The 25,396-nt window shown below is 36.7% G+C and overlaps 1 protein-coding gene across 5 annotated transcripts in view; it reads left to right on the top strand.

Annotated features, from left to right (window-relative positions):
• Positions 1–25,396, top strand: part of LOC115211631 (ubiquitin carboxyl-terminal hydrolase MINDY-1) — a 218,206-nt gene that overhangs the window by 87,055 nt on the left and 105,755 nt on the right. For 3 of the 5 annotated variants that reach the window (XM_029780258.2, XM_029780259.2, XM_036503241.1), the window contains exons 2-5: positions 7,678–8,762; positions 10,447–10,553; positions 11,887–12,077; positions 15,829–15,971. In XM_029780258.2, the coding sequence (XP_029636118.1) occupies positions 7,678–8,762; positions 10,447–10,553; positions 11,887–12,077; positions 15,829–15,971 (1,526 nt within the window). Of the gene's footprint in view, positions 1–1,769; positions 1,791–7,677; positions 8,763–10,446; positions 10,554–11,886; positions 12,078–15,828; positions 15,977–25,396 lie in introns of those variants that run through there. The other 2 variants (XM_036503243.1, XM_036503242.1) reach the window with 2 other exon arrangements.

The following is a 25,396-nucleotide window of genomic DNA, read 5'->3' on the forward strand; positions in this document are numbered from 1 at the left end:
ACCAGCATTGGTTGTCAAGCAATGTGGTGGGGGTGGGGGGCAAGCACAGACACACAAACATACACACATATATATATTTATACATATATATGACAAGCTTCTTTCAGCTTCCGTCTACCAAATCCACTCACAAGGCTTTGGTCGACCCAAGGCTATCGTAGAAGACACTTGCCCAAAGTGCCACACAGTGAGACTGAACCTGGAACCATGTGGTTGGTAAGCAAGCTACTTACCACACGGCCACTCCTGTATATTTTAATATATATATATACATATATATAATTGAACAAAATAGGAGTCAACAAGGAGTATGGTTGGACATTTATTTTCAATCACTACAATTGTTTCTATGCAGTGTAGTTCTCTAGGTATGCAGGTGTTTGATCATGCAACCGTTTCCCTGCATTATGAGATCTAGTTGTGTTTCTTCAGGTGATATGTAAATATTGTCTCTATAAGTTCAAATTCTCAGTTTCAAGAGCATCCTCTCTGTCATGGTCTGAAGTTAGTAGTAGCCACTGAGTTTATCAAGGTGTGTTGTTGCTAAACCAACTGTATTCCTTCTTGTTGGCTCCAATTTTTTCAATTATCTATTCATGCATGACAGAAGCCCAATCACAAACCTGGAAGTAATTATAATACTGCTACTAGATAACACTGGGTGAAATCTGAAGGTGGACGTGTCTTATACTGTACTCTAATATATTCTTAACATAATATACCATAACTAATATATATATATCCAATCCATGCTAGCATGAAAGCAGACGTTAAACGATGATGATGATGATATATGTATTTATGTATGTACAAGACATTGTAAATCTTTAGCTGGGCTAAAGAGTCACATTCGATCACAGTACTGATAACAGTTAAGCCTTGTGCAATGGCCATACTCGATGACAAGGGGGCAGCCGTCATATATGTATGTATGTATGTATGTATGTATGTATATATATATATGTTTGTATATACGTAGCTGGAGATTTGGAAGTGATTTTTCATTTAGTGAAAGCCAGTTGTGTGTGGGCCTTGAAGCATAGTCCACCATTTTCTATTCTTAGTGGCTTGTTGTGAAGAGAGGATTAGCATAGTCTACTGTATCATTTGTTACACCATTTGTATTTATTTCTGTGAACCTAATGTGGAACATGGTGGTTTTTGGTAAGAAGGGGCACAATGATGTCTGATGTTGTGGCACAAGGTTTCTGGGTGATTTAAATAAAGCTCTAGTAGTTATACAACAATATCTGGTGAATGGTGGAAGCATGTAAGTGTGGAACCATCTGTATGAAGGCATCACACACACACCTAACTGTTTTCGTAAAGTTGCTATTGGTTAAAAAGAATGAAAAGGAAGACAGTCCCTATAGGTCCATTCAAGGAGAATTGCAGGTTTCGGAAGTGTTGTTCTTGTGCATTATACATAGGTGTTGTTTTATATTATTTCCTAAAGTGAGTATATTTTATATATCTGGTTAGCAGGAAATCAAGTAGAAAGCATTGTTAATGTCACCAGTGGTAAGAATGGTATGTGTGGCATGACTTTTGTTGAAGGCAACATGTATATTTTTTAAGTGTGTGAGTAGTGTAGTGGTTGACTGTTGAGGTCTGAATTTATGTTGAGGTTTGGAAAGGGGTATGTGCTGTTTAGTGATATCAAGGACCAGTGTTGAATGAATGAATGAACGAATGTGTCTGTGATGTTACTCGAGTTCTGTTTCTGTTAAGTTTTAACAATTATAATTTTGCTCAGCTTTCAGATTCTGGGAATTGTACAGTGTTTGTTGGTGAGTGCAGTTATTCCTTCAGGCCCTAGATGTTTTAGTTGTATGCTTGTGATTTTGTCTGACCCATGAGGCTTTTGAGCTTTTTAGATTTCTCTTTTGCTTTTTTTTTGGTGTCTGTTGGAAAGGAAAGGATCAAAATGTTGATCTCAAGATGGAAGGTGCTTATTATTTGCTTTGTGTTCCTGTTTTCATTATGTGGTCTTTGCTGGTTGGTTTACAAGAAATGTCTGACAGGGATGTTTGCTTCATGTTGCAGTGTGGGTATATGTTATTTGAGGCTATTGTGATACGGATGTGGTGTGATCTTTGTTTATGTTGCGAATTACTTCTCTACATAGTGTTTTTATGTTAGTTTTATGGTTTGTATTCAACCAGTTGTGTACCAGTCTTGCAATGATATAATTTCTTTTTATTCATTATTTTTATTTATTCATTTCCGTTTTTAGTTGTTTGATATTAAATGTGAAGTCTATTGTCTTTGAGGTTGTCGCTGGTTTGTGAGGTTGGTTATTTATGGTATGCAATTGTGATTGTTTGGGAATTTTTTTATGTTGCTTTACAGTATGTTCTTTTTGGATGCATCTATAATTATTTTGTTGAATATGTGTTCTGCTATGTTTGTGTTGGTGGTCATGGTAGTGTTAAATTCCAAAAACCTTGATTGTATCTCTCGATGTAATTCATACAATTGTGCTTTTGTTCAGGCGTGTAAAAATGGGTTTGGTTTTTTTTCAATGTTGTACGAGTAGATTGTGATAATTTATTGGTGATCAAGAAAAGTTGGATAATTGTTTGTCATGTGGTAGCTAGGTGTGAGAACCAGAAGGTGATGTAGTTGAAGTTGGCTTGATTGTGTATAGTGTGGTGTGTGTATAGTATGGATTGTTTAGAATCTAAGGGGAGTTTAATTGTACAGATGTTACTCATTTTGTTACCTGTATTTGTAAACAAGGTGTAAAGTGCATTGAGGTCTCCTGCAATGATTGTGTTTGTAGGAGTTATTAAAGTATTGTTGTTGTTGGTAACGTTGGTTTGTGTGGTTAAGAGGTTTGCTTTGCAGTCATGTGGATCTAGGTTCAATCTCACTGTGCACCACCTTGGGCAGGTGTCTGCTTCTTTAGCCCTGGGCTAACCAATGCCTTGTGAATGAATTTAGTAGATGAAAACTGTACAAAGGCCATTGTGTGTGATTGTGTCTGTGTATGAATATATTCTGTGCTGAGCTCACCTACAGACTATGATGTTTGTTGACATTTCCCTGTTAATAAATCATCCCACTAGCTCTATGTTTTTGAAGGTAAGTGTAATGAAAAATCTAGATAAGGATTAGCAACAGGAAGGGTACCTGGCTGTAAAATAATGCTTCAATATGCATTCATTTAACCAGTGCTAGCATGTAAAAAATTGGTGGAAAACTAATGAACATATGTGCATGTACATGGATGTGTGTATGTATATATATATATATGTGTGTATATATGTGTGTGTGTATGTATATATGTGTGTATGTATGTATATATGTGTGTATGTATGTATGTATATATGTGTGTATGTATGTATGTATATATGTGTGTATGTATATATATATATATATATAGTTAGTTAATTCAAACATGAAAGCACAAAAAAACACAATGCGAGGACGTGGAACAAATATGGTATTATTGGTATATATATGGTGTGTGTATATATATATATATATATATGTGTGTGTGTGTGTGTGTGTATATCTGTGAAAGTACATGGCTCAGTGGTTAGTGTTGGACTTGTAATCATTAGGTAGTGAGTTCAATTCCCAGACGAGGCTGTATGTTGTGTTCTTGATCAAGACACTTTATTTCATGTTGCTCCAGTTCACTCATTTGTAGAAATGAGTTGCAACATCACTGGTGCCAAGCTGCATCGGCTCTTGCCTTTCCCTTGGATAACACTGGTGGCATGGAGAGGGGAGGCTGGTGTGCATGGGCAACTGCTGATCTTCTATAAACAACCTTGCCCAGGTTTGTGCATCGGAGGGTAACTTTGTAGGTGCAATCCCATGGTCGTTCATGACTGAAGGAGACCCTTTTTCCCTTTATATATATATATATATATATATATATATATTATATATATATATATGTGTGTGTGTGTGTGTGTGTATATCTGTGAAAGTACATGGCTCAGTGGTTAGTGTTGGACTTGTAATCATTAGGTAGTGAGTTCAATTCCCAGACGAGGCTGTATGTTGTGTTCTTGATCAAGACACTTTATTTCATGTTGCTCCAGTTCACTCATTTGTAGAAATGAGTTGCAACATCACTGGTGCCAAGCTGCATCGGCTCTTGCCTTTCCCTTGGATAACACTGGTGGCATGGAGAGGGGAGGCTGGTGTGCATGGGCAACTGCTGATCTTCTATAAACAACCTTGCCCAGGTTTGTGCATCGGAGGGTAACTTTGTAGGTGCAATCCCATGGTCGTTCATGACTGAAGGAGACCCTTTTTCCCTTTATATATATATATATATATATATATATAGATATCTGTAAAACAAATGAAAGGAGATCCAGAAATCCAAATGGCTACCTCAGTCAGCCTTCCCACAAATACTAACAGGCTGTATAGAAAGGAACAGTGCTTTAGTAGAATCATGTTTTGCACAAACTAAAAGGTCTAAGACAGTTTCTTCCCTTTTTTTGTTTGTTTTGTGTGTCTGTGTTTGTGTACGTGTGCACTCTTTTTGTTGCTGGTTTATAAACATATTCAGTGTCTTTTGTGTTATCTATCTGTATACTCAATGCAAGTTCTTATACATGTTAGAAGTCCACTTCCGCTGTCAAAGTGTCTGTCTCATTGCTTTGAATATAATTTTGAAATGCTGCATATTTGAGTCCAGTCAGTAAGAATGTTTCCCGAATTAATGCTTTAAAGGTGTTTTTAATGCTGTTAGTATTTATTTATTTAGAGAGAGAGAGAGAGAGAGAGAGAGTGTGTGTGTGTGTGTGTTATAAAGTTTATCTTTGTGCTTGAAGTGTTTATTTTGAGATGCATTTTGTGCGGACCTGTGATGTTGGGAAAAGAGATAATAATGCTTTTTGTTTTCATTTTTATTGATATTGGTATTGTTCTTATTTTTTCTTTAAAGTTGTGTATTTTTTCTGAATTATTTGTAAATATTTGTTATTTGGATGTTCTTCTGTGAGGATTTTGTAAACTTTTGTATAATGTTTACCTTTGTAGATTGAGGTTAAAACTCACTTCATTCAGAATCATAGCTTCTGTCATTCTCTGACAGGGTTTGCACATGTGAAAGTCAAGATGTGAATGTTAAAAAATTGTTCCAATCAAATGAGTTTACATCATTCAGCCAACTTTATAAAGTATTTGTTTTTATTATATCGGCAATGACAAATCTCACTGGCCCTTGATAAGATGCATCAGGCATTCTTGCTAGGATGATTTTTCATCATCCTCCTATAATTGTTTTTTAAACACAGCTTGTCCATAAGAGATGGACATTGCAGTAACTTTTTCTTTCAACAATGTATTTACATTAAGTATGATACATAGAGAGCTATTTTAATTTAGTATTACTTCAATTGTGTGTTTTGAATATTTATCAAATTTTAAGATTGCTGGGTAGTACACAAGGAGGATTTTACTGCAAATTCTTGCAGATTGAATGTCTATGTAAAGACTTATCATCTAACATGAGATTGCTGTGAATTCCCTCTTGAAAAATTAGGTGAAAATCTTCATGGAAGTCGATATTTAATGGGGGTTGCCAATATTATCAATGGACAAAGCAATAGATTTACAGGAGTTAAGGGTTCTGTCATTTGCTTAAGAAAGTACAAATTTAGTGTTATTGATAGATGACTAATAATGTGAGTTTGATGCTGAGCCATTGTAGGACATCAGAGTTCATATTGTGAGAATATACAGTCATCTCTGATGGATATGGTATGGGCAGTAAAAGGACTTTGATTTGATAAGTTTAGGACATATCACAATATATATATATATATAAATAAAGCTGAAGTTGTCTCTGTGTGTGTGGCAGGTTTGGTAGCCTTCAACTAACATTATCTCCTCCGAGATCCTCTGGCACAAGTTAACTAAAATTGAGAGTCTGATAGAAGAAGGCTTGCTTTTCATTCCGTAGAAGAAAAAATTCAAATCGGACCATGTTAAGACCAAAAATTATTTACATCAAAAAGGTGCTTTTTTTTCTATGAAAATCCCTGTTTTTTACGATTTTTTTACTGCTGTGTCGCCATTTTTTGGTGTATTTCAACCAGAAAAATGTTTGAGGGTAAAAGTTTGTGTCATCTAGATTTGGAGATTTGACAGAGTTAAAAGAGCAAGGATTTACTGAACTTGACAGATGTGGAAATTATGATTACGTAGAGAAATTGTTACAAAGTTTCTCTAAAAAATCATAAAAATATGTCGATTGACTTGAAAAAAAAAAATCATTTCTCAGCATTGCATGTGAACTAATAATGGGGATTTTTGTTGTTTTTTGCACAAAGCCAGCAATTTTGAGGAAAGAGAATTAGTCTAAACTAACAACCTAATACTTTATTTTATTGATCCCTGAGGGACAAAAGGCAAAGTCAACCCCAGTAGAAATTGAACTCAGAATGTAAACAACTGGCAGAAACGCTGCTAAGCATTTTGTCCAACTCACTAATGATTCTTTCAGCTCACCGCTCATCATCATCATCATCATAATCATCGTTTAATCTGTTTTCCATGCTGGCATGGGTTGGACGGTTTGACAGGAGTTGGTCAGCCAGGGAGATGTCCAGACTTCAGTTGTCTCTTTTGGCATGGTTTCTACAGCTGGATGCCCTTCCTGAAGCCAACCATTTTACAGAGTGTGCTGGGTGCACTTACACAGCACCAGCATGAGTGCATTTTACATGCACTGGTACGAGTGCATCTTACCTGGCACCAGCACAAATGCATTTTATCTGGCACCAGTACAAGTGCATTTTAAATGACAACTCCACGAGTGCATTTTTCATGGCACTGACATCTACAAAGGACTTGATTGTATGGTTGGATGACTTCCATTTTACTTGACCAGGTAAATCTACATGTAAACTAATAATGCTGTTAAACATGGGTTATAACAACTCCCACAATCTACCAGCTTCTTAAGAGCTTTAATTACCATTACTTTATCTATTATATAAAATCCGTTCTGTCTGTCTGTGTGTGTGTCTTCTCTGATCTTGGGCATCCTCCATCCAACTGCACCCAAATTTGATATGTAGATACTGATGGTATCAGGGCGTGTATAAGTTTTGAAAATATTACAAAAATCGATTCTAGGTGAGAATGCGATCGATAAAGCCGTGGGAACGTGCATTTGTACGCATAAGTATATCAGTCGAAATCCGTCTTTTACTGGTGTCTCAAATTTAGCTTAAATCAGTGTTTCTCAAAGGGGAGGTCTATGGGACGGTCGGACAAGTTGTTTTGAGAAAATTTGGTTTAAATGTTTGACAACTCAGCACCGTCCATTGGACGGGGGGTGTTTTGCTCGTAATTCATATAAATGTTAAGGATTATTATATGGAGGAGTTCTTTCATTGTAGATCCAGCCATCATCAAGTGCTGTATTTCTACTACTTGTCTTATTTGGTGTTTCCATTGTATTGTTTATTTTTTCAATCATTTCTATTTGAAGTCGTATCTCCCTCGCTTATGCATTCTAAGAAGTACTGCTAGTTTTTATTTGGGTGGAGGGATGGATAATACAAATTGAAAGATTTCAGCTGTTTTTCCATCATATATTTTTGCTTGATATTATTGAATGCACATGTGCTTATTAGTATGCAGTTCTTTCCAAACATTTTTTGCTAACGCTTTTCATTTTCTTTTTTTATTTTATAGCTAATATTTCTCAAGATGGAACTCTTAACGAAGTGTCTTCAAAACACAAGCAAATGGATAATCAGTCTACTGCTGCTATTTCAACTGCTGCAACATTAAGTTCAGGGGAAGATACTGTGGACAACTCAAGGGAGATAAATTTCATGAAACCCACAGATTCACCAAGTCACGAATCTTCAAATTCTCTTAAAGAAACTAATCTTGATGTAAACACTAGCGATGCAAACAAAACTTCTTTAAACCTTTTAGATTCTGCCGATTCCAACCTTGATAATGTTCCTGGTTCTAAAAAACAATCTTCGATCAGTGATAAATCAGAAATATGTACAACTCAGAGGGGAGACGGCTGGGATAATAATTCTTGTTGCCTAACTTCAAATTCATCTTCAGAGCTGCCTTTGGAAAAAATAAACACTGGTGGCAAGTGTACCAACATATCTCCTGTGGATTTGCAAACTGAGCAAAACCAACAAAATATAGCAATTTCAGATTTAGGTGCTAATACACATGTGCAACAACAAAATAGCAGGGAAGCTTCTAGTTTGCCACAAAATGAAGGTCACGGTGTTAAAGTTGAACTTTCATTGGCAGAAAGTGATAATGATGCCACAGCTGCTCAGGCAAGTGCCAGTTGTGAAGTGCCTAAAAGGTCTGAAAGGGTCATTTCCAAAACTAGCTTGTCTTTGGCGGATTCTTCCAAAGATGTAGACGACCACTTATCTAAGCGCAGTGATACAGACTCTCAGGACATAACACCTTCTGAGTCATTGAGTATTCCTTCAGATAAAGATATTGACGGTATCCCTATAGAAACTGCTGACAGTGAGAATGGACAAGGTTTATCTAAAATTGCCCTAGATGGCTCATCTTCTGTGCAGAGTATTTACCATATAAAATGGATTCATTTTCAATCACAAAAGGTACCCATTATTACTCAAAATGAAAATGGTCCATGCCCGTTGCTGGCAATAATGAATGTATTGTTGCTACAAGGGCGAGTAACTCTGGATTCTACTTCAGAATTAATTACTTCAGAACAACTTATGGATCACTTAGGTGAATGCATCCTGCAAAATGTTCCTAAGGTAAGCAGAAGAAAAAAAAACTATTTTCTCTTTTTCAATTCATAAATTTTTTCTTATTTTTGTTGTTGCTTTTTTTTTTCTATTATTATTGTCATTTAGGCACAAGGCCTGAAATTTAGGGGGAAGGGGCTGGTTGATACCAACAACTCAAGTAAGCAACTGGTACTTTATTTTATCATTCCCAAAAGGAAGCAAGGCAAAGTCAAGCTCAGTGGCTTTTGAATTCAAAATGTAAAGATTGGTGAAATACCACTAAGCATTTAATCAAGCATGCCAACATTTCTGCCAGCTTGCTACCTTAAAAATCATTTAACCCTTCCATTACCAACCCGGCTGAAACCGGCTCTGGCTCTGAGTACAAATGTCTTGTTTTCATAAGTCTTGAATTAAAATCTTCCACCAAACCTTAGTCACAATTTACCTTCCTAACACTAGCTTAATGATAAGTAAGTTATTTTACTAAATTCTTTGTTATATTTAAAATAATTGGAAGAAATACATAGCATCTCAAAATAAATACAGTAACGAAAGGGTTAAAATATAAAAGGTTCTTTCCAGTTTTAACTCCCAAACTTCCAAGAATAATTTTTTTTCTCTTATTTTATGCATTGACTGTTCTTCTTAATGAAAGAAACTGTTCTTAAAACCTCACAGTTTGTTATTTAAACTCATTCTTTAAGTTAAATTCAAATTATATTCAGATTAGGTTTCACGAGATTTGTGCAAAATTAAAGTTTTTAATTTAATTTGATCTGATGCTTAAAGCTTTTAGTTTATATATATTCCAAGATAATGGTATTGATGAACAGGAATTTCTCCAGTTTCAAGTTTATGTAATTAATATTCCTTAGAGTATTCCGTCTTAATTGTGCTAAATTTACATAATGTTTCTGGTCTCTGACAAGTAAATTGGAAAATATATTCATATGCATGAATTTATATGCAATTATTAACTTGTGTTATACATGTATTTGGTCTATTGATTATTGATTAGATTTAGTCTTCCACTTTAATTCAGAAATTAAATTTGCATTTTCATATAAAATATAATTGAAAGTATGAACTAAGAACAATTATTATATAAACAATCTTACAGTGGCATGTGCTTATAAAGAAATATTGAATAAAGTTTGAATTGCTGTTATAGAAGAATCAAATCAAATTAAACAGATTTAAAATTCTTGATTTGCCAAGCAGGACCTTTTTATATCAATGGCATTTCATAAAACTGAACATTGACAACTGTATGACAGATCTTCTATGTAATTGCTCTACTCATTAGAAATAGTACCCAAATCTCCTTCAGATAATACCCTAGATTTACAATATCTGAAATAAAGGTCTAATATTCACAGCTGGAAGGCCTTTGAGGAATGTCTCTTCTTAGTCAGAACTGACTTAGAGGAAACAACTTTTATATAAAAAACCATGAATTTATTCAGATCAATTGATTTAGTTATTGTAATCAAATTTGTCGATCCTAGAAAGTTGATCAAGACAGTCTTCACTGGAAGGACTTGAACTTAAAACACTAATGTCTAAATAGAACTAAATACCACAAGGAATTTACTCTGATACTTCTGTCAATTCACTGTTCTAATAATAACCTTTACAATTTTAAAATTTATTCTTAGAGAGTGTTTCTTAATGTTGAAATCTTATTGTATTTTTCCTTTATGAACAGACAGCCTCAGAAGCTGATCGGTTAAATTACCAACAAAACATGCAGGATGGTATGGCAGTGGTCCACAAATTGCAAACTGGATTGGATGTCAATGTTGGTTTTAAAGGGTAAGCCAGCTACAATTATAAAAACTAGTTAATTTTATATAAAAAAATTCTTTCTAATTTTGGTGCAAGTTCTGCAATTTTCTGGGAAGGGAGTTGATTACATGACCCCCAGTATTCAACTGATACTTTATTTTATCAACCCTGAAAGAATGAAAGGCAATGTTTTCCTTGATGACATTTGAACTCCAAACATAAAATGCTGGAAGAAATGCCACTAAGAATTTTCTCCGGCATGATAACAATTCTGCCAGCTTACCATTTCAATTTTATATAAGATATATTTACTCTAAAGCAGTTTCAGAGTTGTAATCTGTAGAAAGAGTAAACCTGAAAATATAACAATTGAAGAATCATGATCTCAAACTAGCATTAGTCAGTTGTTATTTTGTTGTTTTATATGTTAGGTGAGGCTATATTCTGTTTAATCCAGAACACTTTGAGAAAGCAGCCAAGTATTAAAGGTATCAACTATTGAGACAAATATATTGGTATGAACTTGTGATATGAATGGACATCTCTGGTATTTGTTCCCTCTGCATTCACTCCTTTTTGTCCATGATATAGTTCTACCTTCATGAGTTTCAACCTGACTATGCTGAACTCTTAATCAGACTTTAGAGGAACATACATCATTATTATCATCATCTGATGTCCGTTTTCCATGCTGGCATGGGTTGGATGGATTGTTTTTTCAGATATAGGTATTTGGTTCATAACTTATTTTCTGGTGAGAGCAAAGTTCCTCATGACCAGCATATAATCAGTTTCCTGGTTTGACAGAGTAAACTATTTATATCACAAAAGATTTTTGTGCCTAATGAATTAGCTGATTTGCTTTTAATGTTAATGATATTAAACATTATGAGTCCTAATTTGAGACACAAAAGAGAAATAGGTCCCCTCGAACCACATATCTATTACTTGTCAAGTGACCAGAATGCCTGCCTTTCCTCTTACGAAATTAGATACTCTAGTTTGTCCAGCTATTTTCTCTCCATAATATAATTTCTTTGTCATTTATCATAGAAGGATGGGTTATTCTATTATTTATGTCACATCAGCAGACCTGTTTGGTTTTTTTCTTGCTATATTTTTATCAGTAGCACACAAAAGTATGTGTCCAAATGTCTTCCGATATGGCTATAAGAATCCTCTAGTATAGTAATGATTTCCATATAAATGTCTCTCATAAAACTATTTTTTCTATTCTTCTATCAATTTTACTTTTGAAATTCACAAGTCCTTTTAACAAACAGATAAATGGACTTATATAAATATCTTCTGTTGGCTTCTCTACTTTCATATATATTTATATATATATCATTTCTTTCAGTGTACAAGATTTTGAAATCACTCCAGAATATATCATCTTCGATTTGCTGGGTATCTCTTTATATCATGGTTGGTTAGTTGATCCACAGTCACATGAAGTAGTATCTGCTATAGGTAAATGCAGTTACAATCAGCTTGTAGAAAAAATAATTGTACAGAAGAATTCAGACAGCAATGAACAGATTACTGAAGGTGAGTTTGAACACATTACCCAATCAATTATTATCCTAATAATTGTACTTCTCTTTTGTATGCTATTATTTATAATTAAAATAGCAAACACATTTGACATATGCTTACATGTACACAACACAAAATAGAGGCAACGGGAGATGTACAAATATGAGACCTTATCCAACCAATACCAATACTGAAAAAAATAGACAATAAATCAATGATATGGTTACCCTTTACTCTTTTACTTGTTTCAGTCATTTGACTGTGGCCATGCTGGAGCACCACCTTTAATCGAGCAAATCGACCCCAGGACTTATTCTTTGTGAGCCTAGTACTTATTCTATCGGTCACTTTTGCCGAACTGCTAAGTTACGGGGACGTAAACACACCAGCATCAGTTGTCAAGCGATGTTGGGGGGACAAACACAGACACACATATACACACATACATAGCATGGAAAACGGACGCTAAACGATGATGATGATATATACGACGGGCTTCTTTCAGTTTCTGCCTACCAAATCCACTCACAAGGCTTTGGTTGGCCCGAGGCTATAGTAGAAGACACTTGCCCAAGGTGCCACACAGTGGGACTGAACCCAGAATCATGTGGTTGGTAAGCAAGCTACTTACCACACAGCCACTCCTGCGTGGTTGTGTAGGATTGATTTTTATGGACCTTTAAAATATCTCTGAAATATTTTGTCAGTGTATTTCCTGATTCTGCTATAGCATTTATGTACACACCACCATTTTGCTAACAGTAGCCCTCCCCCATTAACTCTCCTTGCTCCCCTCTGTTCCACAATTGTGTACTACGGACTTTCTCCCTGGCACAGTGAATCTCTCTTGCGCTACACCCACTCAGGTTTCATGTCATCTGTGGAATTTTGTGCTGTCTTCTGGATCACCAGCTCCTGTTAAACTGTCCAACCTATGCCAGCATGGGAAACAGATGCTAGATGATGATGGTCAGAGCAACAAGATTATAATGACATGAAGATAGGTAACAACTGTAAAGACTGGGTAGGGTTGAAAGTGGATGAAGTGAGTGGTAGATAAGGGATAGAGGAAGACCAATGATGCATGAGTTGGGGGGAGGTAGAGGGATGCAGAAGAGAGCAGGGTGGGGCAACAGGATAGTAACAATGATATAGTTGATAGGAGAAGGGAGAGAGAAAGATGACATGTAGTTGGGTTGGCTGCATGAGTGGTGAGAGAGAGAGAGGCAGGCATAGTGCATGAAGTGAGTTAGTGGTTCAGGAAGGGAATCAGTGTAATGTGTGAGTGGAGAGAACAATATTGGTTTCAAATTTTGTCACAAGGCCAACATTTCTGGCAGATGGGATAAGTCAATTACACCGACCTCAGTTCTCGGATTTAAAAAGGATGTAAGTCACAGTTGACCTTGGGCAGAATTTTTATAAGCCCTTAGAAATTTTATAAAAATTAAATTATAACTATTATATGTATGCCATATCTTCTGTTATTACCTATGGTGGCAAAAAAGAATACTTCCAAATTTACTCATCACATGACAACACTCTAGTGAGTGTGAGTGTCATCATTATCATCATCATCGTTTAACATCCGCTTTCCATGCTGGCATGAGTTAGACGGTTTGACTGAGAACTGGCAAGTTAGAAGGCTGTACCAAGCACCAATCTGATCTGGATGCTCTTCCTAACGCCAACCACTTTGAGAGTGTAGCGGGTGCTTTTTACATTCCAGTCACAGTGGGTGCTTTTTACGAGTGCCAGTCACATGGTACTGGTATCGACCACACTTGAATGATGCTTTTTACATGCCACTGGGATGGAAGCCAGTCTGGCAGCACTGGCAGAACGTAATAGAGTACAGTCCAGAGCTTGTCCACCTTCAGATTTACCCTGTGCTGTTTTTTAATTATATATATATATATATCATCATCATTTATCGTCCGCTTTCCATGCTAGCATGGGTTGGACGAATGACTGAGGGCTGGCGAACCAGATGCTGCACCAGGCTTCAATCTTGATCTGGCAGAGTTTTTACAGCTGGATGCCCTTCCTAACACCAACCACTCCGAGAGTGTAGTGGGTGCTTTTACATGCCAGTCAGGCTGTACTGGCAGTGACCTCGCTCAAATCTTTTACACATGCCACCAGCGCGGGTGCCTGTAAGGCGATGCTGGTAACGATCACGCTCGAATGGTGTCTTTTACGTGCCACCGGCACGGAGGCCAGATAGCTGCTCTGGCAACAACCACACTCGGATGGTGCTCTTCATATATAATATATATATGTGTGTGTGTGTGTAAAATAATTATTAGTAACAGAAGCAGTATCAACAGCAAATGGTGATATTTGTCCCCACTTGTGTTCATTACTATCTCCAGCATCTAAACGTATACCATTAACAAGGCCAGGGAAGGCTGAAATCACATGATATGGTAATCTTGGCAGTAGTGATGAAAGGTGATTTACCTCCTTTCTTGTGTTGTAAACAAGAGTGTTTATGTGCACTAAAAGCCAATATGAGAGTTTCTCTCAATGTACCTATCACAAACATAACATCCACTTTTAAGCGGGACATATATGTGTATATATATATATATATTAGAAGAAAAAAAAACGGGATTAAAAAATCCAGGCAGATATCATTAAAGCACTCAGCCCTAAACAAATCTAGGTAACTATATCCAACAATCAGACACCAGAAAATTGCCTGCAACCATTTGCATGTGAATGGAAAATCAAAAAAGCTCGACAAATGGGTACCACATGATTTGAATGAAAATCAGAAAATGCACATGAAATGAAACTTGCCCATCGCTTCTTCTCCATAACCAGACCGACCATATTGTAACTTGTGGTGAAAAGTGGATTCTGTACCATAATAAAAAACGTTCTTCGCAGTGGTTGGACCAAAATGAAGCACCAAAAACCTTCCCTAAACCCAAGCTCTTCAAAAAGAAGGTTTTGATAACTGTTTGGTGGTGTATTGCTGGACTCATCCATTGTAACTTCTTAAACCTCAGAAAAACCATTACTACAGAAACATATTGCCATGAAATTGCCAAAATGAATGAGAAACTGCTACTCCTCCATCCCAGAAGAGGGCCAATCAGTCTTCATGACCATACTCAACCACACGTTTCACTAATGACACTCCAGAAGTTGAGGGGACTTGGCTACAAAGTTCTTCCCCACCTAGCCTTTCTCCAATTGACTACCACTTTTTCAAGTACCTTGCTGGTTTCCTTCGAGAGGAGTTCAAATATCAAACCGATGCTGAAAGTGCATTCAAAGAGTTCATCAGCTCCAGAACTCCAGATTTTTATGTTACCAGAATAAACAAACTTGTAACTTGTTGGCAAAAGTGTGTTGATTGTAATGGTACTTTGATGAATAAAATTTCCACATTGTTGAAATATATTGTGATGAATTTCATGTTTCAAAACGTTGCTTACTTTTGACTCAGCCTGATATTTCTCTTGTTGACGATTTCTTAATAGCTTATTGTTTCATTAAATTGGTTTTATAGCTTCTTTTGTTGTCTTTTATCTTTTTTTAGGTAAATTTTTTAGATAAATTAACAAAATATTGCTTATTTTTTACTTAGCCTGGTGTGTGTATATATATATATATATATATGTGTGTGTGTGTGTGTGTGTGTGTGTGTGTAAATTTTGCATGTGATATTTTGTTCATGTCATTATTATGTCATCATTTCCAAAACAAATTAAACTTTTATTGTTTTTTTTTTATTATCAAATTCTTATAGCATTAATAGCAGAAACCTTTTTAGAAAAGACAGCTTCTCAGTTGACATACCATGGACTCTGTGAATTAAATAGCACCGTCAAAGAAGGAGAGCTCTGTGTTTTCTTCCGGAATAACCATTTCAGCACTTTATATGGGCATAAGGTAAAGTTGATTTAATTTTAATCCTCAATTCCATTATTATCCAGTCTTACAGAGAGTGATTATAGCTTGTTGACAAGTGGCTTTTCGCTATTCACATAAATAGCTTTGTTTTTGATGTTTGTGGATTTTTAATGATTTTTAATCAGTTGTTGTAGAGGGACAGCAACTGGTTAGGACTAAAGGCATTTTTTTAGCCCTGGAAAGGAAAATTTTAATCTGCCATGCCTCCTGAAATTCGCCAATACTACACCTGATATCTCCATATGCATGCACATATGTATATTATGACTCATACACTGTTCACTTTTCTGACTTTCGTACATAATTCTATATACTGTACATGCACCTGAGCACTATACACAATAATTTCGTTACTTTTTTTTTACCTTACTGTCTTTGTTTTCGAAAACTGGGATTAACTTTAGAGTGCTGGAGTTATCTCCCTTGCATTTTGTTTTCTGGCTTTTTACTATCGCACTGTTGACAAATTATTCTTTGTAATTTGAAGTTTTTCAGGTCACCATTTTAATATGAGATTTTATCTTATCAACCTCATGATTTTTATGTCAGTTTTTCCCTACTTGAATAGGTTGGATGGGTGTTTTCCAACACAGCATCTGTTTTGATTCTTTTTATCATCTCCTTTGTTAGGCTCAGTATCTTAAGGTCAGCTTTCACCACTACTGCCCACGTCTTCCTTGGTCTTCCTCTCCTACAGTTCCCTTCCACTTTGGATCTGTCAGCACTTCTTTATCCATTTGTTGTGGAAATGAGGTGGAATGTGTTTTTATTTATTGTTGTTTTTTTTTTATACGGGTGAAAGAAACAAGTTTGGTATTTTCCAATTGGAAGGTGTTTTTGAGGTTTGTATTTATAGAAGGTTGGTATGTGATATCTAAATTGCTTGCTTGACATCCATTTTTGGTATATTTACGTACCTTTGACGCAGCAGTTAAATCTTTTTGGTTTGAACGGCAGTTTTTCTAGCGGTGTCATATGAAATTGTCACCCATAATTATGACCCTAGAATCGATCTATTGCATTTCAATCTCTTTTAGGGTTAGGGTTATTTAGGGGTGGGGGAAGGGTATCTTTTTTTTCTTCACAAATGTAAATAAACCCAATCTGTTTCTTAAACGGGGGACATATTCATATGGCACAGAATGCTTTTTAACTCAATAGACGTCACTGATTGGTTGAAATTGAAGAAAAAAAACAACAAATATCTTACAAACTATAGAATTTTCTCAATAAGCCAAGAGAAAAAGATGTTTTATAAACACATTCTACCAGTATACGAAGTTTAAAATTTTTTAGTTACCTAGAAATTATGTTAAAAACTGCCATTCAAACCGAAAAGATCCCAGCAGTTTGGCAAAAGAGACCAACAGAATATAATATCAGGCTTAAAAAAATGTACTGGGCTCAATTCATGAATGGGGAAAAAAGTAGAGTGGAATGAAAAGTTTTATTATACATAAAAAAATGAGTGTTGTTGCATGTGATGGTCAGTAGGTTGGTGATATGTAAAAGGGAGAGAATGAGGAACAGAACATTGATGGGCATATGATAAATGCTGAAAGCACCTTGGACAAGTATCTCCAACAATACCTACCCATATATACATTGGGTCGTCCCATAAATATTGCAGTTTTCTTATACTTCTTTTGTTTCTCAACACTAAGATAAACAAAGTTCTTTTTAATCTAAAATATACTCTCCTTAATTTTCTACAATACTCTTCCATCTATCTAGATTCGCAAGGCTCCTCTTCCAAAATTCATTTGTCCTTGAAGAAAAATACTCCTCAAATACTGACCTCATCTACAGAATTCATGTTTTTTTCCATTCTAAATGATTTTGAAGACTGCAGAATAAATGATAATCAGATGGGGCAATGTCTGGCAGATGTGGTGGGTGGGGCATTGTTTTTTATTTAAACTCTTCCAACCTTTGGAATGTCATCCTTGCTGTATGTGGCTGAGCATTATCCTGATGGAAGAACACCTTTTGTCTTGAAACCAAATATGGTTGTTTTTCTTCTAGAGCTGACTTAAGCCACTCAAGCTGCTCACAGTAAATCCCTTGTGTTATCATTTGGTTTGAGTTTAAAAATTCGAAGTGGACTAAACGTTTCATATCCCCACCAAACAGATAACATCACCTTACATAGGTGAAGACCTTGTTTAGCCAGGGTGCCTGTGTTTCTTCTTTCCCTACCCACTGTCTTTATATAGAGAATCTATTTTTCATTACCAGTCACTATTCAGTCCAAAATAGATTCATTGGTGAGACGTGACAGCAAAGAAAAGTACACATTCACTCTCTGCACGTGATTAGACTCGGAAAGTTTATGAGGAACCTATTGACCCAATTTGCTGACTTTTTCAATGGTACACAGGTGTCAATGAATAGTTGAATGACCAAATCCAAGCTTTTCTGCTAGTTCCTCCACAGTTACAATAGGATTTTGTTCCACCAGGATTTGCAGGATTTCCTCTTCAAGCTAACAGGAAAAAGCTCATCTTCTAGGCTATAGTTTCCAGCTTGGAACTTCTGAAACCACCGTTGACACTAGCTTACGCATATTGTCCAATCCCCATATACTGCATTGATATTCCTCACACTTCCATTGCATTGCATGTGCCGAATACACTCCTTTGTTACTTCCATTATAGCTTTGAAAAAATAGCTGTTAAAATCGAACTGTACTCTCCAAAACTTGCACTAAGAATAAACACAAAGTAAAATTATTACCTGCTTTTATAGTAAGCTGATGCAGGTAGTTTATCCTGTCCCCTGCTGACTTTTAGTTCATGCAATTGAAAAAACTTCATTATTTATGAGATGACCCAATATATATGTATAATTATATATATATTAATAATTAATGGTACTAACAGACAGTACCGGCATGCTGATATATCAGTCAAAATGTTGAAACTACAAGTTTTCACTTAAATACGAAGGTGAAAGCAGGTTTCAATCACTTTTATATATATATATATATATATATATATATATATATATTTTATTCATTTCAGTCATGCAGCTGCGATCATGCTGGAGCACCACTGTGGTCGTTTTGATTTCCTCAGTCTGGGGTGTTTCACACCACCACTCCTGTATGTACCTTTGTCCCAGCTGTTGGCCTGTTTGGTACGTGAGGGAGTTTGACTCTGCTACCCTCTTCTACCCCATATTTCGGGCTGTTGATTCATCGAGAATTGTGGAGAGGAGGATGTCTAGTTCCTTTTTGAAGACATCTACTTCCACCTTATGCAGATTTCTTAATTTTTGTGGCAGGGTATTGAAGAGCTGTGGGTCTTTGAATCCTAAACTATTGCAGTACCTGGTCCTGAATTTAAATGGAGTGTATGGTACCTTTGGCACTATACAATGCCGGCCAGTTCTGGCATTTGTATGAAACTCAGTGCCGGAATTAGGTACTAGCCCTTCTAAGATTTTCCATATGTATATTATTGCATATCTCTCATGCCTTCGCTTCAGGGAGTAAAGTTGCAGTTTTCTCAGCCTATCCCTGTAGCTCATCCGCTGCACTGTTGCAATCTTTTTAGTGTAGTAGTGTTGGACTACTTCAAGCTCCACTGTTAGTTTGGCACTATGTGGTGTCCATAAGTGGGAGCAGTAGTCCAGGCAGCTGAGAACAAAGGTTCTCCACAGGGTCAACATAGTTTCTTGGTCTCTTGTCTTGAAGGACCTCAGTATCTATCTTGCCAGTTGTCTGCACTTTGCTGCCATCTTGCTAATGTGCATATAAAATGATGCATCATTGCACATGCTGATCCCCAAGTCTTTCACTGCCTGTGACTCTGGCATTGTAGAGCCTTCAGGTCCTGTATATGTAGACTGTAGTGCATTCCTGAGTTGATAGTGCAGTGCTTGACATTTTCCAGCATTAAACTGCATGTTGTTTATTTTGGCCCACTTGTATATGAAATTCAGGTCCTGTTGTAAGCTTGCAATATCATCTTGATTTTTTTTTTATTGCCTGTGATAATTTTGTATCATCAGCATAGCTAATGACAGTGGTTGTCCGACTGACTCTGGGCATGTCTAAGAGGGCTATTATGAACAGTAATGGCCCCAGAACAGTTCCCTGGAGGACGCCACTTAGGATATGAGTTTCCTCAGAAAGGGCACCATTGACTGCAACCACCAGACTTCTGTCTTTAAGGAAGTCATGCAGCCACTCTCCCAGTTTACCAGCAATGCCAAGGTCTCATAGCTTATGATATATCATGCCATGATCTACTTTATCAAATGCCTTTGAGAGATCAAGGTATATCACGCTGACATCTGAATGGTCAAGCAGCAGTTTCAAAACCCAGTCATAGTACTGTAGGAGCTGTGTGAGGCAGCTTCTTTCTAGACAGAAGCCATTCTGTGTATTGTTCAGAAGCTCATTTTCTTCTAGGAACATTATCAACTTCTTTCTGATGATTCACTCCATGACTGTACTGATATTTAAAGTCAGAGAGATTGGCCTGTAATTTTTGGCCTCTGCTCTGCTTCCACCTTTGTGGATAGGACATGTAATGCCTTCTTTCAGCTTTTTAGGAAGTATACCACTTGCAAGGAAACTTTGGAAAAGTATCTAAAGTGGTTTCACAAAAGCCTGCTTACCTGACTTTAAGTGAATAGCTGGGAAGCCATCAGGACCAGTTGCGGAGCATGAGCTCATTTCATCTATAGCCACTGTTACCTCTGTTTTCTCAATGTTGATGAAATCAATGGCTGGCACCTCCTTTTTAGAGCTGCAATATCAAAGAATTCAGCCAGATTTTTTATCTGTAATGCTTATATGTGAAGACACTTTTAAATTATTCACTGACTGGCCTCGACTGGCTTCCGTGCCAGTGGCACATAAAAAGCACCATCCGAACCGTGGCCGATGCCAGTGCCACTTCGACTGGCCCCCGTGCCGGTGGCACGTAAAATGCACCAATCCGACCGTGGCCGTTGCCAGCCTCACCTGGCACCTGTGCAGGTGGCACGTAAAAAGCACCCACTACACTCACGGAGTGGTTGGCGTTAGGAAGGGCATCCAGCTGTAGAAACATTGCCAGATACGACTGGAGCCTGGTGCAGCCTTCTGGCTTCCCAGATCCCCGGTTGAACCGTCCAACCCATGCTAGCATGGAGAACGGACGTTAAACGATGATGATGATGATGACTGAATATCTCACTTATCCAGTGAGTCATTCCTTTGAAACAATGGTCCTATTTTATATTGTATTGCAGCTGTTTCCTTTGCAAATTTATAGAAAGCTTTGGGATTTGTTTTTTAAGTTATCCACAGCTCTCTTCTCTCTCTCCCTTTCATGAGAGAGTTTGATCTTGTTTTCGATTTCTAGGAATGCCCACATTTAGATAGACTTCTCTCTATCCTTCAGTTGCCTATTCAGCTTTTGAGACCTTTGACCTGTGTTTCATGAGGATTTTTCTATCCCTGAGAATCTTGTTTGTCAGTATGCTGGCCTTTCTTTCTGGGATGTATTTAGTGCATATAGCTTGCACTGTTGACATAAACTGGCTGAGTTTCAAGTCAATGTCTTGCATACACAGAATATTGGATCAGTTATGTTTGTGGATCTCTTGGCAGATTGATTCCCATTTTGCCTTATGGAAATTCAGTTTGGATAAGGCTGGAGTCCTCCTGATAATATATCTTTTTCTTCTTTCAGTCATTAGACTATGGCTATGCTGGGGCACCATCATGAATTTTGGTTGAACAAATCGACCCTAGTACTTATTATATTTTGTAAAGCCTGGTACTTATTCAATCGGTTACTTTTGCTGAACTGCTAAGTTACAAGGACGTAAAGACACACACACACACATATATACACAATGGGCTTTTTTCTGTTTTCATCTAACAAATCTGCTCACAAGACTTTGGTTGACTAGAGGGTGCAGTAGAAGACACTTGCTCAAAGTGCCACACAGTGAGACTCATCCTGGAACCATGTCGTTGGGAAGCAAGCTTCTTAGCATACAGCCATACCTGTACATATGTATATATACATACATACAGCCATGCCTGTGCCTATAAATATATATATGACAAATTTATCAAACACCTGTCATGACTTCTGTAAGTGTGCAGTTATAGTGAAGTAATGTGACAGTGTGTATCCACATGAAAACCTTGTACACTTGAGGTAAATAGATATGCAGTATTGAAAATATTATATTAAGAGAAAATAATGAGAAAAAAACACGTTTTAGTAACTGTTTACCACATAACATTTACATATGGAGTTAATGAAGGAAATGATTTTCAAACTAATTACAGGTATAATCATGTATGTTTTATCTAAGAATTTCATCAATCCAGTGAGTGCAATATTTGGATAACATTTTGACCCTACTTATAATTCTTTCATATGTGTATGAATATATATATATATATAAATTAAATTCAGTATCGTGGGGTGGGGAGAGATACTCAGATACTTGATGCATGTGCTCACACATACACTCTCCTTCTACGTCTCTTTTCTTTTCTGTAACTTGTAGGTTGTTTCCCTTGAATTTATTTAACACTGTCTGCTTTTCTAATTTATTCTTCCAGTTTTATGTAGACTGTGTTGTTGCATCATGCTTAAAATAGATCACCCTAATAAATGCCTGAAGGGAACTACTAGTTCTTAGAACAACAGTTTAGGAGTAGAGCTTAATGTTGTTAAGTTTTATTTCAGAAACAGACAGAATGGGTTGGTATCATTTGAGCAAAGCCTAATGAAATTATTTTATTTACTGAAGGTACCAAATTAAGAACTAGATAGTTGTAGATTTCATGACATTAGTATCATTATCTTGATCAAAAAATAGATTTGTGTGTGTGTTTATTTTATGATAATGAGTATGTTTGTTTTTCATTATTGCTAGGTAACAGTTATCAATTTTGTTCAGCAGACATATGGCAGGAAAGTTGTTTTGGTGTTATCCCATGAAATCATCATATCCAATATGGTTTAGATTTTAAATCCTTTTTCTTTGACTTGATTATTTTTCAACTGAAATTTAACTTTTAAGTCAAAATCCACAAGATATAAGTAATGGAAATATCAAACAGCTTGTCAATTATATCATGTTGAGTATTTTATTGAAGTGGGTATGGGACAATAAAATTAAGTACAATATGTAAAATCAATCATACAACTGATTTTATAATTAAACTGTGCTTAACTAATTAGCAGACATTACCTACAATTATACATGAATTAGTAACCAAATATTATTCAAATCTCACTCTACCAACTTGAAAACGAAATGAAGATTACATTGAATAATGCTATCCTAATTGTATAGTACTTGTGATATTTGCAATATCTCTAAAAAAGATGGGATTATAATGGCTGTAGTGTCTTCAATCATAGTTCTATCTGCTGACCTGAGTTGAAACAAGAACAATTGCAATTTTGTTTACTTTTATAGGTTAAATTAGTAAATTACAAACCATCATGATATCTTGATACTCCTTGGAATTACATGATCTTCGTAACCCCATGTTTCCTGCATATGGAAAAAATTGGTTATTTATATTGTCTTATCGATCGATCAAAAATCAACTGTGATACCAGTGCCAGTGGGACGTAAAAGAACCATCCAAACATAGCCGTTGCCAGTGCCACCTCGACTGGCCTCCATGCCGGTGGCACGTAAAAAGCACCAACCAATCGTGGCCATTGCCAGCCTCGCCTGGCACGTAAAAAGCACCCACTACACTCATGGAGTGGTTGGTGTTAGGAAGGGCATCCAGCTGTAGAAACACTGCCAGATCAGACTGGAGTCTGGTGCAGCCTCCTGGCTTCCCAGACCCCAATCAAACCGTCCAACCCATGCTAGCATGGAAAGCGGACGTTAAACGATGATGATGATGATTATAAATGGTTAACAAATTTCTTTCACCAAAATTAGAATCACAAGATCTAAAGCATGAACTTAATTGTTAGTTATGTCCAAATAAATAACATGGACAAGTTTTGTTTATAACTTCTGAAAGCAGACTTTATTTTTTTAATGGGTGCACCCCCCACACCCCCAGACACACTGCCTGACAGCAAATACAAAGATTACTTTTACCATCAAACAAATTCACTATGGAATGTTCCAGTTTGACTAGTTAAGGAAGTTCAGCTACTGACAAATGTATGTTGCTAGATTAAATTTGATAACCAACATTATTTTGCTGGGGTTCACTCAATGCATAACTTAAGACAAAAAATTAATATACACCATAGTTTCATGCTTGTTACTAAGAATAATCTCATTATAGGGCTACTTACAATATGAAATATTGCCAAACTTGTTTTTGTTTTTGTTTCGTTTTTTTAAGTGATCTTATCAATTAATTGATTATCATTAAGCTATTGTAGGAAGTTCTCATTTATTGACTGTCATAATGTACAGATCTACTTATTATCATCATCATCATCATCATCATTTAGCGTCCGCTTTCCATGCTAGCATGGGTTGGACGGTTCAACTGGGGTCTGTGAAGCCAGAAGGCTGCATCAGGCCCAGTCTGATCTGGCAGTGTTTCTATGGCCGGATGCCCTTCCTAATGCCAACCACTCCGTGAGTGTAGTGGGTGCTTTTGACGTGCCACCCACACAAGTGCCAGACGGAGCTGGCAAACGGCCACGGACAGATGGTGCTTTTTACGTGCCACCGGCACGGGGGCCAGGCGTGGCTGGCAACGGCCACGATCGGATGGTGCTTTTTATGTGCCAACGGCACGGGGGCCAGGCGAGGCTGACAACGGCTTATTACATTTCTAAAATTCATAAATCTTCAATACCAAATAATTATTATTTCAAATCAGATGATTTGAAGATAGAATTAGCATCCGTATTATGTGATAGACAACAAAGTGCTTTTTCAATTGAATTATTAATGTGTTGGAGAGGACTTTACTACTGCAGGGGCTTCACAATGGAAAGGCTATTTTTGTATGCTACATCAGTATTTAAATTATCATTGTTTTAAAACATGTTTTTGCATACTTACACGGATTGTTTTTCACTCAAATGTTTTTCACATGCCACTGACACAAGTGCCAGTAAGGCGACGCTGGTAGCAGTCCCGTTTGAATGGTGCTTTTTACATGCCACCGGCATGGAAACCAGTTAGCTGCTCTGGCAGTGATCACGCTTGGATGGTGCTCTTAGCGCTCCTTAGCACAGGTGCCAGTCATCGAATTTGCGATTTTGATTTGATTTCGATTTCACTTGCCTCAACAGGTCTTCACAAGCAGAGTTTAGTGTCCATTGAAGGAAAGGTATTCTTTACACAGAATGTTGGAGGTGAATGACACCACCTGTACGACAACATACATACATACATACACACTCATGTGTGTGTATTGCCCTCCTATTTATCAAAGGAGGCACAAG

This window comes from Octopus sinensis, linkage group LG5 (genome assembly GCF_006345805.1).
Source record: "Octopus sinensis linkage group LG5, ASM634580v1, whole genome shotgun sequence".
Taxonomy (NCBI): Eukaryota; Metazoa; Mollusca; class Cephalopoda; order Octopoda; family Octopodidae; genus Octopus; species Octopus sinensis.